At 38.7% G+C, this 13226-nt stretch overlaps 1 protein-coding gene across 2 annotated transcripts in view; it reads right to left on the reverse strand.

Annotated features, from left to right (window-relative positions):
* Window positions 1-1000: 1000 nt before the first annotated feature.
* kif7 (kinesin family member 7) overlaps window positions 1001-13226 on the reverse strand; it is a 36703-nt gene continuing 24477 nt past the window's right edge. Inside the window, exons 12-19 of one of the 2 annotated variants that reach the window (XM_079843465.1) lie at window positions 12098-12295; window positions 11310-11435; window positions 10675-10851; window positions 10370-10585; window positions 8258-8464; window positions 7568-7766; window positions 7226-7387; window positions 1001-1673 (exon numbers count right to left, since the gene is read on the reverse strand). In XM_079843465.1, coding sequence (XP_079699591.1) covers window positions 1300-1673; window positions 7226-7387; window positions 7568-7766; window positions 8258-8464; window positions 10370-10585; window positions 10675-10851; window positions 11310-11435; window positions 12098-12295 — 1659 coding nt within the window. In that variant the 3' untranslated portion in view covers window positions 1001-1299. The remainder of the gene's footprint in view (window positions 1674-7225; window positions 7388-7567; window positions 7767-8257; window positions 8465-10369; window positions 10586-10674; window positions 10852-11309; window positions 11436-12097; window positions 12296-13226) is intronic. The other variant, XM_079843466.1, reaches the window with a different exon arrangement.

Consider the following 13226-nt stretch of genomic DNA (forward strand, 5'->3'; position numbering starts at 1 on the left):
AATATCTCAGTAATGTTTATTTTTTTTCTTCTATGGCACATTAATACAAGCTACTTAACTATTCTACAAGAACTAAGGCCTAATCCTGGCGTAATCTAAACCATGTTTGTGAAACCAGGACAGACCATGTGTTTCTGCCCCACTTATAACGTCAATAAAACTTTTGTAAAAGTACGACCCCGGCAGGACTCGAACCTGCAATCTTCTGATTCGAAGTCAGACGCCTTATCCATTAGGCCACGAGGCCTGCGAGTAGCAATTGCTGATCACGTGTCACACCCTGAATGATAGAACAAGAGTGCGTCTCAATCAACTCATTAGTTCAGTAGTTAGGGCACTAGTCAGAGAGTCGTCCACATTCATGTACACGATATACTGATTCACGACCTAGGAAACTAAGGAGCTGATTGAGACACACCGTGGATAGTTTTCTAACCGACAGAGGGCGTACGTTGTTTTCATATCAAGCATCACTTACACCGAGAGACCAGAAGAGGGCGCACACAGACAAAATATATCTTACTTTCGAAACAAGACCGTCAAATGAGTCGTTTGAGTCATATTATTCAGGTTTACTGAGACAATTACACTACTACAAACCAACTTGGTTATTGATGGTTAAAACCAGACAGTAAAAATGTGCAAATACGCTTTTAGCTATTGCGCATACTCGCTGCGTAGAAAGGTTATAGATTATAGTAATAATGAGCGATTTACATATCTCTGCTGACGGCATTACGTTTTACGCCACTCTAAAGATTTGAAATATTAAATACATAAACGTAAAAATACTAATTTCTAGATTCGAGCAAAAAACCCGTTTTATGCGGGCCAGTGGCGCAATGGATAACGCGTCTGACTACGGATCAGAAGATTCTAGGTTCGACTCCTGGCTGGCTCGATTCAACTTTTCCAAAATCACCAAAAAAACCCGCCATGTGTTTAGAGACTTGCTTCTTAGGTAGGCTACCTTTTTTCCGTTTCAAAAATGAAACGTGTCCTGATTAGGAGATGGTTTTTTTTTCTGTCCAGGCAACAGTTTTATTTCATTATTTATGAAAGAAAAAGCCTTTTACATTCACTAAAAAAAATTGTCCAAGAGTGTCAGAAACTTGCAACAGTTCCATAAAAAAGTGCTTGAAATGTGACCGAATGCATCAAGAGTACATTTCAAAGATGACCAATAACTGACAAAGTACAAGTAAACAAACAATCAGGATTTTTTGCAATAAAAATATGAGATGCACTATTCTGAAAATGGAACAATACTGAAGATATTAACTGTACAAAAGTTCTTCACTACATTGGCTTTTTCCGAACATCAATTATTGTTGAATTGGAACAAAGTGGTCCTGTGTTGAGGCTCGATCTCCTTGATTCTCTCCGTGGTCTTGTGAGGGGCAGGGAGGCCGTCCCACTCCAGTGTGTGGAATTCATACCAGGCTGAATTATTCTGTTATTTGGCAGTTCACAAGCAGCTCGTTGCCTGAGCTCCTCCATGCTGTACTGATCCTCTGTGGGGAGCGAAGAGCGCCTCCATGTCGGCGGAAGAGGGGCATGCACCAGCTCTCGCATCTCTTCTCTTGATTTCTGAACTCTCTCTGCCTCAGACTTGGCATCTTCAGCAACCCTGCCCTGGATCCCACCTGAAAGCCGACTGTCACAATTTGGACCTGAGGATAGGTGTAAGAAAATAAATAAAAAAATTAACCAAAAAAACAAAAACAAATGGAGCCCTTGGCACAAGTAAAAATTCAGTACATTAAAAAATGTGGTTCCCACCCCATTTCTTTATTCCACAAAATACAGATTTGTAGTCCCGTTTTCAAATGCATTGCAATTTGTGTGTTTTTGACAAGAGTGTCAGAACCCTGCAAACCCGGCATGTCATGTTGAGGGCACCATTTTATAACTAAACACAAGCACAAATGAGATCTTTGAACAGTGGATAACGGCTTCAAATTTAATTTTGTTCCTGACACACTGACTGCATCCGAAACCTGGAAAATGCCCCCTTCAGGACACATTTCAAGGTAGGAAGACCTTAAGGCATGTCCGAATCTAATGTTAGCTTCACTTCCTGTCTCCTGAGATACCTTCATCTGATCGATTTTTAAAGGCAGCATAAATGCATCCTTCGCGGCCTTTGATATCCCACAATCCTGTGCTTTCCATTCTGACAGTTGAGCTGGGAAAAAAAGATCCCGTCCGAATTTTGCGTTTGCTGGTCAGTTTGTGTCAGCATCTCAGTGTTTGCAAGCAAAGATGGTTCATGGCTCATCACTGTGTGCCAAATATCATGAGACTTGTCAAAATTCAAAAATCATATTTCTCAATGCAAGATTGCAAAGAATTTAGGTCTTTCACATCTACCATATATATAATTGTGAAAAGTTTCAGGGAATCGAGAGAAAAATCAGCGTGTGTGTAGGGCAAGGCAGGAGACCTCTGTTGAATGTGTGTGACCTTTGAGCTCTCAGACGGCAATGCATGAGAAACTGTCATACTCTGTTAAATACAGCCACACGGGCTCGGGTGTACTCTGGAAAACCGTCTTCACTTAACACAGTCTGACGCTGCATCAAGAAATGCAACTTGAATCTCTGTTACACAAGATAAATCTATACAATGCAGAGATGCCGGCGCGTTTTCTGGGCCCGAGCTTATCTCAGATGATCCACAACACAGTGGAAATGTGTGCTGTGGTCAGATGAGTCCATGTTTCAGCTTGTTTTGGGGAAAAACTGACTTCAGAGTTCTAAAAGACGAAAAGGACCATCCAGACTTTCATCAGCGACGGGTGCAAAAGCAAACATCTGTCATGATATGGGGAGCATCAGTGCAAACTGTATGGGTGACTTCACATCAGTGCTACACACATACAAGTGGAGGCGTACATTCGGATTGTACAGAGACATTTAAAGGTGTCATGAACTGGCTTTTTAAAAAAAAAATTATACTGTTGTCTGAGGTCAATTTATGACGTTTGCGTGGTTTTTACATTCAGAAACATCATAATGAATAAGTAATAGGCTATTTTCTGCCTTGGTTTTGAGGCTCTCTGAAAAACTGTCGGTTTCTATGGGCGTGCCGCACTGAAGACTTGGAAGTAAACGCCCACGGCTAGGATTGGATAAGATTTGCATATTTAATGAGTTTCTGCTCCTGTCAGTATACGTGAGGAATTGTTTTGAAAGCATCTGGAGAAACGTTCACAGGGCTCTAAAAATATCTTTATCAAACAAACACAATGATTCATCTCTCATCCACCCGCGATTGATTGGAATGTTATTTCTGTATCATTTCGCCCGATCATCAGTGAATATAACCGCGAACCGCACACACAGACACACACGCACACACAGACACACACACACACACACACACACACACACACGCCCCGGGACTTTGGGCTTTGCGAGCTGGCATTACAAGTCCGAGTCTGATCACGAATGAACCAATAACACCTTCTCCAGCCTGTGACAGCGTGCTAAGGTATGTAATCAATAGATATCAGACGATCTGGAACAATGCAATGCTAACACATATAAAAAAAAACATGTTTAACTCACATAAATGTGTTGCACCGTTCCTGTCGGATCCAAAACAGAAGGCACAGCATTGTGTTTTAATGTCAATATGTCTGCAAATCCAGTCTCAACCTGTATCTTGTTTACAATCGATTCCGTGGTGAAATGAAGCGAACAAACGCAATGTCTTGCGCACGTGAGCTGGAACCGGCATGTTCATTGCTCGGTAGCACGACCTGTTTAGCTCCACGAGTCGGTGGGCGGGCTTGAGATGGTGCTTCTGCGTCCTATTACGTCAACATATATGTACATATTGTGAGAGCTCTCGTTTTCTGGGCCTGGGGTCGGTTGCACCAGTTGTGCGTAAGTTACAACTTAGCCTAGTTTTGACATAAATGGGCACTAAGTTACAACTTACGCACTACTAAATATTTTTGCGTTGCACCATTAAACTTAGTTGAATCGTAACTCTACGTATAAACTAAATATTTACGGAAGCCTCTGATCAGGAGTAATGGTTGGAATAATAAAGCAGACTGACTGAACTGCATAATAAGCTCTTGTTTTACATGACAGACTTCAATTCTTTACACATATTTGATAATGCTGACATTTACACTCGCTTACATTTTAAGAGAGAAAACATTGTGAATAGATTACTTTATTTTTCAGCTCTTCAACACGAAACCATCAAAAACTGTACGCGCCGCTGCGTGAATCTGTCCCATCGGTCCGTGCTGTGCATGTCATGATGTCAAATAAAATCAGTCATAATCAATAAATGTAATTTCTTATGTTTTTTTTGTTTCAGTATTTATTTATTGATCCTTGTTAATGTCGTTTCATATACTGAATGCTTCTTATATATAAAAGCACTTATGTTATTCATGATTAAGTATATTTAATTATAAACCTATTTTTACCGTTGGTTACGTGAGGCAAAATAAGTTATAATAATGAAGGACACTGAAATTCACGGTATTTAAACACAACTTTTGCTCTCGTATTTGAAGGCTGCTATTGGACCATCGAGGGTATAACGTCATATTATGCGAACTAACCATGAACAACACCTCTGTTCAGCATTAGTTAATCTTCTTTGTTAATGTTAGTTAATATAGAGCTGTTCATGGTTTGTTCATGTTAGTTCACAGTGCATTAACTAATGTTTTTGATAAGATTTTAATAATGCATTAGTAAATGTTGAAATTAACATTAACAAAGATTAATAAGTGCAGTTCATTATTAGTTCATGTTAACTAATGTAACTAATGTTATTTAAGGAACCTTATTGTAAAGTGTTACCAATTAATTTTTACTTTTGTTTATTTAGTTTTATTTTTTACCCAACAAACATAATTGGATAATGATAAACACAGGGTAATACTCTGTTACTGATAAATTGTCAAAAGCTCCCTATGAAATAACAAGAGAGAAAATACTGTCAAGTTCAACAGTATGATGATGAGTAAATATTAACATAAATGTTATTGGCCAAGACTAGATTACAAATACAAATACAAGAATAGACATTATTCATTAATTAAAAGAAAGACTAAAATGAGGCCGCGACCGTCGACTGGCTCTGACCGCCGCGTTCCTTCAGCGCAGCTGCAAGAGTTATGGCCTTTTTACACCTGCTCACTTCATTCGTTTTCTCTGATCATATATCGATCATATTGTGAAGAGATCAGGAGTAAATGTCTTCCGAAATTCTTTGGATTTAAATCCGATCACTCAGATCCACCGCTCCCACCCGCGCTGCATGCAGGGCACCGAGTGCTGAGGGGGCACTACAAGAAGATGCAAGAAAAGACGCAAACGGCCGCCAGTGAAACTGAAAGTAGCCCAAGGCTCAGAATCAGATGCTCAAAAACTCAATCATCTTCATTAAAACTAATGAGACTAAATGCTCTTACCAGTGCTTAGGTCGCTCATTCTCCAATTACGGCCTTTAATCTTGAAATGAGCCGATAAATAAAATACAGCTCATATCTGTTGCTTTCGTTGTCGTGAACTGAATTTGCATAGCCTATAGAGTGGAAACTGAAGATTGGATTTATATTAATTTTGCGGAGAGGTGTAAGGTAAGACAACCTGCATGTTTTTGTTTTTATAGTTTAGATTGTGTAGCCTGTTTCGTTTGCAGGCGCCGTTGCGTGCGAGCCTGCCTCAGCTTGTCAAAAATGCATTTTTACTGTGGTGGTGATAGTAAACATTTAAACTTACATTGTGATATGCTTGAAGTGTTATATATATGGATTTTATTATAGGCAAGACAAGTCAAGTGTTGATTTGAGAGGATAAATTGATCAAACATGCGCCGCTGGCCGCTTGGTCATTAGGAAAAAACCAAAACTTTAATAAAACAAACAAAAATTGCCCCAAACATTTTTTTCGAAATTAACTTAATAAAGAAACGAAACTAAATATAACAAATTTGACATTACAAACAAAGCTGAACAATTTTTATGGCTGCAAAAAAAAACACGGCTACAGTCAGACTCGGGACACTGGAGTATTTACACGTCATGTTATCATACCAGTCCTGTTCATTTTAAATATTGTGGTTATCTCCAATACCGGTATATTGCCACACCCTAAATTAACACAATGTCGATATTTCCTGCTTTGAATATCACGGTTATCGTCAATACCGGTATATCGCGACACCCCTATATGCGACTACGCATTACTTTACGAAGAGCTTACGACCTACTAGTTACGTTCTGCCTAAAGAACAAATGGTGCAACCGAAAAAAGTATAGAGTTAGTTACAAACTATCTAGTACTTACTAAGCCTCTAGTGTGGACTTTACGTTCCAAATTAAGAAATAACTTACGAACGACTGGTGCAACCCTACCCTGGTGTCTATAAAAGCTTTTCTTTGACTAACAAGGACGTTTTCAGCTCTGAAACTTACAGGATATTCTTATATCACAATTAACTTTTATATACCAACGGCTCAAAGGAAAGTTGATTTCTCAATTCATCACCCCATCAAGATGACATCTTTCCTGGGAAGCAGTGAATGTGTTTGACTGTCTGCAGTCCAGATCTGTCTCCTACTGAAAATGTACGGCCCATCATGAAAAGGAGAATAAGACAATGACAACCATGAACTTTTGAGCAGCTGTCTTGTATCAGGCGAGAATGGGCAATAAATCCACATGCAAAACTGCAACAAATAGTGTCCTCAATTCACAAGCATTTAAAAAGTGTAATTAAAAGGAAAGGTGACACAGTTGTTCATATTGGACATTTTTTCTTTGTACTTTTGTCAGTTAAATGAAGTTGAAATAGAAGAAAAAAAAAAAAATAATAAAAAAAAAATAATAATAATAATAAAAAAATAAATAAAAAAATAAGATTCTTGATTAGATTGCATTTTGCAAAATGTCCCAACTTTTCAGGATTTGAGGTTGTATAAATGGAATAAAAGCTCAGTGATTCTGCCTGAGATTTTTTGTGATTCATTGCAGAAAGTAATAGGTCAGAACAAGGTAAAAACGTTAGCTAAGATGAATGTTTCATTTAAGATCTAACATTTACTTTACTTCTTAGTAAAGAAAGCAACAGTTAACTTAACTCATTTTACGAAAAATGCTGAAAAATAAACATGACTAAAATACTGAACATTTAAAAAAAAACTAAAAAACATTGCAAATGAACATTGTTATTAAGCAGTTCTCACCTTTGCTTTGTTCTCCAGCGTGATTTACAGGGCAACACATTTCCCTCAGTTTGATGTTCAGCTCCTGATTTGCTATTTTGCAGAAGTTCAGCTCTTTGCTGAGGTTGTGGATCAAGCCTTCATACTGCTGCTGTCTACCAGCCAGACCCTGATCCATTTGCTCTGGAAACACAATACATTGCCAATACTTTCACTTTTTTTGCTTATAATTATTTGTGAATTCATGGATGGTATCGCCTATTTTGCAACACCAGCATTTCCAGCAGCTATAAACAAACCAGAGATACATTCTCCAGTGTTGTTTTTGCAGAGAATTACAAGAGTGCAGCAGAGGACTCAAACCTCGGCACTGCTGCAGAAGTAGCTGGATGTTTCTCTCGTGTTCTTTCTGCTGCTGGGTGAGTCTGCGATCCGCCTCAAGCTGCTGTCTTTCCAGAGCTGCTTCCAACCACCCAACCAAGTTCTGCTGCTCCTCGACTCTAAGCTCCAGCTCAGCCAGAGCCAGCTGCAGCCTCCTCTCTTCCTCACGAAGACACACAACCTTTTCAATACACAAAGCATTGTATTATGTTAGTCATATTACTAAAGAGTAGCAGGCCAAGCAAATAAACACATATTTCAATTTACTTGTAAAGCGCTTTCACAATACATGCTGTTCCAATATCACACAATTACACAAGTCTTCGCCTTTCCTTAATGTGTTAAACAGCTAAACGTATAAGTTATACTAAAAGGAAGCATGAATGTAAAAATAATGTGAGAAAATGCGTCTACATTTGCCAAAACAGGGTATAAGTGACCACACAGGCTAGAAGCTAATGTGTGGCTGTGATAAACACAGACGTGCAAGTGTTGTTATAGTTTGACAGAGATCGGGTGGTGCATTACGATGGTCTGCCAACTGAAACGATAATAGATCACACCTCTTTGAATAAAACTCACCACCACAAACAAGTACACTAAAGTGTCAGCTTATAACTTCACGAACGAGATTAATGAGAATAATGTGAGGAAACTTGGATGCCGTCTGACCTTATCAAAGTATTTACAAAGCAGAGCTCTCGTTTCAGAGGCGGACAGGTAGGCGAGTTTGGCCATCAGGTTCATCTCCCACTGGGTTAGCATGCTCCCCGACGCCCGCAGCTGCCTCTGTCTCTGGGTGATCGCCTCGTTTTTGTACTCGATAGCAGCATCCAGAGCCTCAATGGCCTCGTCCAACTGGAACAGTGTTCGTTCTTCCTGATGTTTAACAGAGGACAGGGCAGCTTATAAATGGAATTTGCACATCATGCAAACAAGGTTGGTTTGGAAGTTTTCATGCAAAAAAGTTCTTAAGCATACATTTGGCTTGGACATTCTAATTTCATAAGTTGAAATAAGTAAAAAAAGAAGTTTAAAGGAACACGCTGACCTTTTAGGACTTTAGCTTATTCCCCGTATTCCCCAGAGTTAGATAAGAGCATACATACCATTCTTATCTCCGTGCGTGCCATAATTCTGTCTGACGCACACACCGCTAGCCTAGCTTAGCACAAAGACTGGAGGTAAATGGCTCCGGCTAGCCTACTGCTCAATAAGTGACAAAATAACGGCAACATTTTCCTATTTACATGTTGTGATGTGTCTAGTTACATCGTGTACTAAGACCGACTGAAAATGAAAAGTTGCGATTTTCTAGACCGATATGGCTAGGAACTATTCTCTCATTCCAGCGTAGTTATCAAGGAACTTTGCTGCCGTACCATTTGTGCAGTGGCGCTTATGAAAATAGGCTACCGTCAACATAACCAACGTGACAACCTGCTTGCCCAGAGAGTGTGCTGGGAACTATTTTCTGGCGCTGCGTAATATCCTAAAATATATAAAATATATAAAATTCCTTGATAACTACACAGGAATGAGAGTATAGTTCCTAACCATATCGGTCTAGAATATCACAACTTTTCATTTTCCATCGGTCTTAGTACACGATGTAACTCTACACATCACAACATGTAAATAGGAAAATGTTGGTGTTATTTTGTCACTTATTTAGCAGTAGGCTAGCTGGAGCCATTTACCTCCAGTCTTTGTGCTAAGCTAGGCTAGCGGTGTGTGCGTCAGAGAGTTATGGCTCACATGGAGATGAGAACGGTATGTATGGTTTTACCAAACCTGGGGGATACGGTGAATAAGCTAAAGTCCCAAAAAGTTGGCGTGTTCCTTTAAGAACTCGAATATTCTAAAGCATAAATTTCACTAGGACATTCGAATTTCAGAAGTTGAAATTTTAGAATTCTTAAAAAAGTTAAGAATTCTAAGTTTAAGAATAAAATAATTCTAAAGCATAAATATGGATGGATATTGTAATTCCAGAAGTTAAAATTTTAGAATTCTTAAAACTATTAAGATTTCTAAATTTGTAAAAGCATATACATTAGGCTAGGACATTCTAATTTCAGAAGTTGAAATTGTAGAATTCTTAAAACTTAAGACTTTGAAGTATAAGAATGATAAAATTCTAAAGCATACATTTGGCTCGGAAATTCTAATTCCTGAAGTTACAATTTTAGAATTATTAAATGTTTCAGCATTTAAGGTTGGAATACACTACACAACTTTTAAAATCTGAAAAAATTTTGAAAACAGTACTAGACTAAGACTTTCAAGTTGTTCCAAACACAACAAACTCATGCAGAAATATGCACCTTGCTGCTAGGACACATGACAAATGAAAACAATATTTTCTGTGCAAAATGTCAAACATGTTTGATATCCTCTGATTGGATGGAATCGTAGTGTAAAGCTAAAACATCGAGTCTCTGGCTATCACACACACTACATGATTTTTAATGAAATGTGTCCATATCAACTACCCAAATTAACTGGCTAGTGTCAAAAATCTGGGCAAAAGTTGTGTGGTGTATTCCAGCGTTAAGTTAGCTAGGACAGTTTAACTCTACAACTTAAATAATTATTTGAAAATTCTGAAACCTGCAAACGAGATGCAGAAACATTTTCTGTGTGAAATGGCCTCAGAATTCTAATGTTGTAAATTATATAATGATGCAAACAAATCTGGATTTTCAAAATTCTAATGCATTCAAACAATGATTGTCGGGAAGTACTGACTTCTAAAATTCAGAAAATCAAAGTGATTTCCACCTCAGGAGAGAGCAGGTTGCCCTGTCTCAGTTTGTCGTCCAGCTCCACCCTCTGTTTGAGGAGCAGGTCCTTCTCCTGCCGAAGGTTGGAGATCTCCTGTCTGATCTGCTGAGAGTCCTGAGCGCTGCTACTACGCAGCAGACCGTTCCTCTCAGTGAGCTCCCGTTCCAGAGACTCGATTCGGCTCGACAAGGTCAACAGGTCTTTACTGAGAGCCTGCAGAGAAAATAGACAACGGCAACTTTAAAAGACTCATAATGGGAGTGGATGATGGGACGAAGCAAAGCCACAAAGTTTATACAGACCTGACTAGAGCGAAGCTTTTTGGATTCCAGGCCACTGCGTTCCATGAGCAAGGCCTCTTTTTTGGCTAAGATCTCCTCTCTCTTGGTAAGCTCTCCTTCCAGGCCGTCAAGACCACGCCGTTGTTCCAGAACCTTCTCCATTTCCTCATCGAGCCAGCGTTTCTGCTCCTCTATCTTCTGCTCAAACACAGATATTTTGAATGCAATTATTTACGTATATATTAAATTTACGCAACTGCTTCTGAAACGAAGTCAAATAATAAAATACGTTTTGCATTTATTCATCAGATGCTTTTACTGCATTCAAGGTACACATTTATATGGTAATTCCCTATAAAACCATGACCTCGGAAATAGCAAATGCATTGCTTCAAGGCAAATAACATAAAACCTGTACCAATACCAGGCCGAGAGGAATTTGGGCAACAAAATGAACTCTGAACATGTTGAAACAAGCTACTGAAATATACCCTCAGCCACAAGGAAACAATAACACAAATCTTTCAAACGACAGTCAAACTATTAAACACCATGTCTGAGTAAACAGATCTAAAAATAATATTTTATTGCTGGGTAATAGCTGTGGGAAGGGTTTGATGAAAAGAGCACGATTTCGTTTTTCTGTCTGAACCCACCTGCTGTTCCTCTAGTGATACGACCGAGCCGTTACTTCCACTTCTCCTCTGTCGCTGGAAGGCAGCGATTTCCTCCGTCTTAATCCTCAGAATTTTCTGCTGCTGTTCATTCTTTATCTCCAGCTCCTTTGAGAAAGAGAAACAGGCTGTTTGGTAAATCATTAGCTATTGAACAACAAGAATAACTGTGAGACTGAGGTTTCTCTCTAGATTATTATTGTTCAGAATACAAAAAAAGACTAATGAACACTCAAAAAAAAAGACCATTAAATGTGTCATTTCTGCGAACAAAACCGAAAAATAGTATAATTTTTACATTTTATGAAGAAAATTTTTCAGATTTTATACACCACCATTCGAAAGTTTGGGGTTGGTAAAATTGATGTTCAAGATTTCAAGGAAAAATATACAATAAAAACAGTAATATTGGAAAATATTATTTTTTATGCGTTTTAAAATTTAATTTATTCCCATGATGGCAAAGCTGAATATTAACCATTATTATTCCAGTCTTCAGTGTCATGTGATGTCAAATAATTTGAATATGCTGATTTCCTGCTCAAGAAATATTTCCTATTATTATCAATGTTGAAAACAGTCGTGCTGCTTCATATTTTTTCTGTCTAGAAATAATTATTTCTGCAATTCCACTGCTAGTGAAGCAAAAATTACACACTTCACTTTCAATTCCATTTATTCTCTCGATTTCTCCCAGGCTCTGTTCCCCACCTGCGCCGATAATAGACCGAACGCAGCACTGAGGTCAATCGCACATCGAGTCGTCTCACCTTGACTCTGTGCTTTCCTTTCTGCATCTCACTCTCCAGCCGTCTCTTCTGCTGGCTCTCCTCTCGCAGGCGGCGCTGCAGAAGGTCCTGCTGCTGCCTCATGTTCTGCACGTTCCTCTCGAGTTCCTGCACACGGCGCTCGCTCTGCGCAGACAGGGAGGCCAGCTGCGCAGTGTCCCGCTGCTTCTGCTTTAACACCTGAAGGCACAGCACATGTGCAGAGCTATATTTACATTGCCAGAAAGAATCTAGTTTTTCATTGAATTTGTATTACCAGAATCTACAGAATAAGAAAGATTAATTGATGTAGCTTGCAAATATATACTGATATAGAGAATGGGAATGTGAAGTCGGCAGTGCAATGCATTCTGGGATGCATTCAATGCATTCTTTAGGACAGACACTCCAGTAGAGACCGAGTAGTAGTGGAGTTAGATGTTAAAATTCATATTATACAGTTAAAAACACATTAGAATGGTGAACGCTTGCTATGTTATTAAATGCCATAGCGGCTCTCACGACCAAAAAATATCTCAAATGAAGCAGAATTTTTCAGCTTTCCAGCTTAGAAACAACACAATGGTGAAAGTGAAAGTAAAACTCAATGTAAATAAACAACGTAACCAAAAATATGGCTCTATAATTTGTATTTATATTTAAATAAAACATGAATGCTTCTATCAATAAATATCTGCAAACTATCATGTTGTTATCTTTTTTCAATTTGTTTCAATTTCCGAATGTAATACTTAAAGGGATAGTTCACATAAAAAATTTAATTACCCCATGATTTACTCACCCTCAAGCCTGTGTATATGACATTATTATTTCAGACGAATACAATCAGAGTTATATTTTAAAAAGTCCTGGCTAATCCAACCATTATAATGGCAGTGAATGGCAGTCCAAAATGTGAAGCCCCCCCAAAAAAAGAAGAGCATCCATCCATTATAAAAGTAATCCACACGGCTCCGGGGGGTTAATAAAGGCCTTCTGAAGTGAATCGATGGGTGTGTGTAAAAAAATATCCATATTTAACATGTTATAAGGTAATCTAGCTTCCGCAAGACCGTCTTCCATATTCAACTTACGGAAAAAGCGTAACTGGCGCGACGTATGACATCAGACG

This window comes from Gobio gobio (genome assembly GCF_949357685.1).
Source record: "Gobio gobio genome assembly, chromosome: 2".
NCBI lineage: Eukaryota > Metazoa > Chordata > Actinopteri > Cypriniformes > Gobionidae > Gobio > Gobio gobio.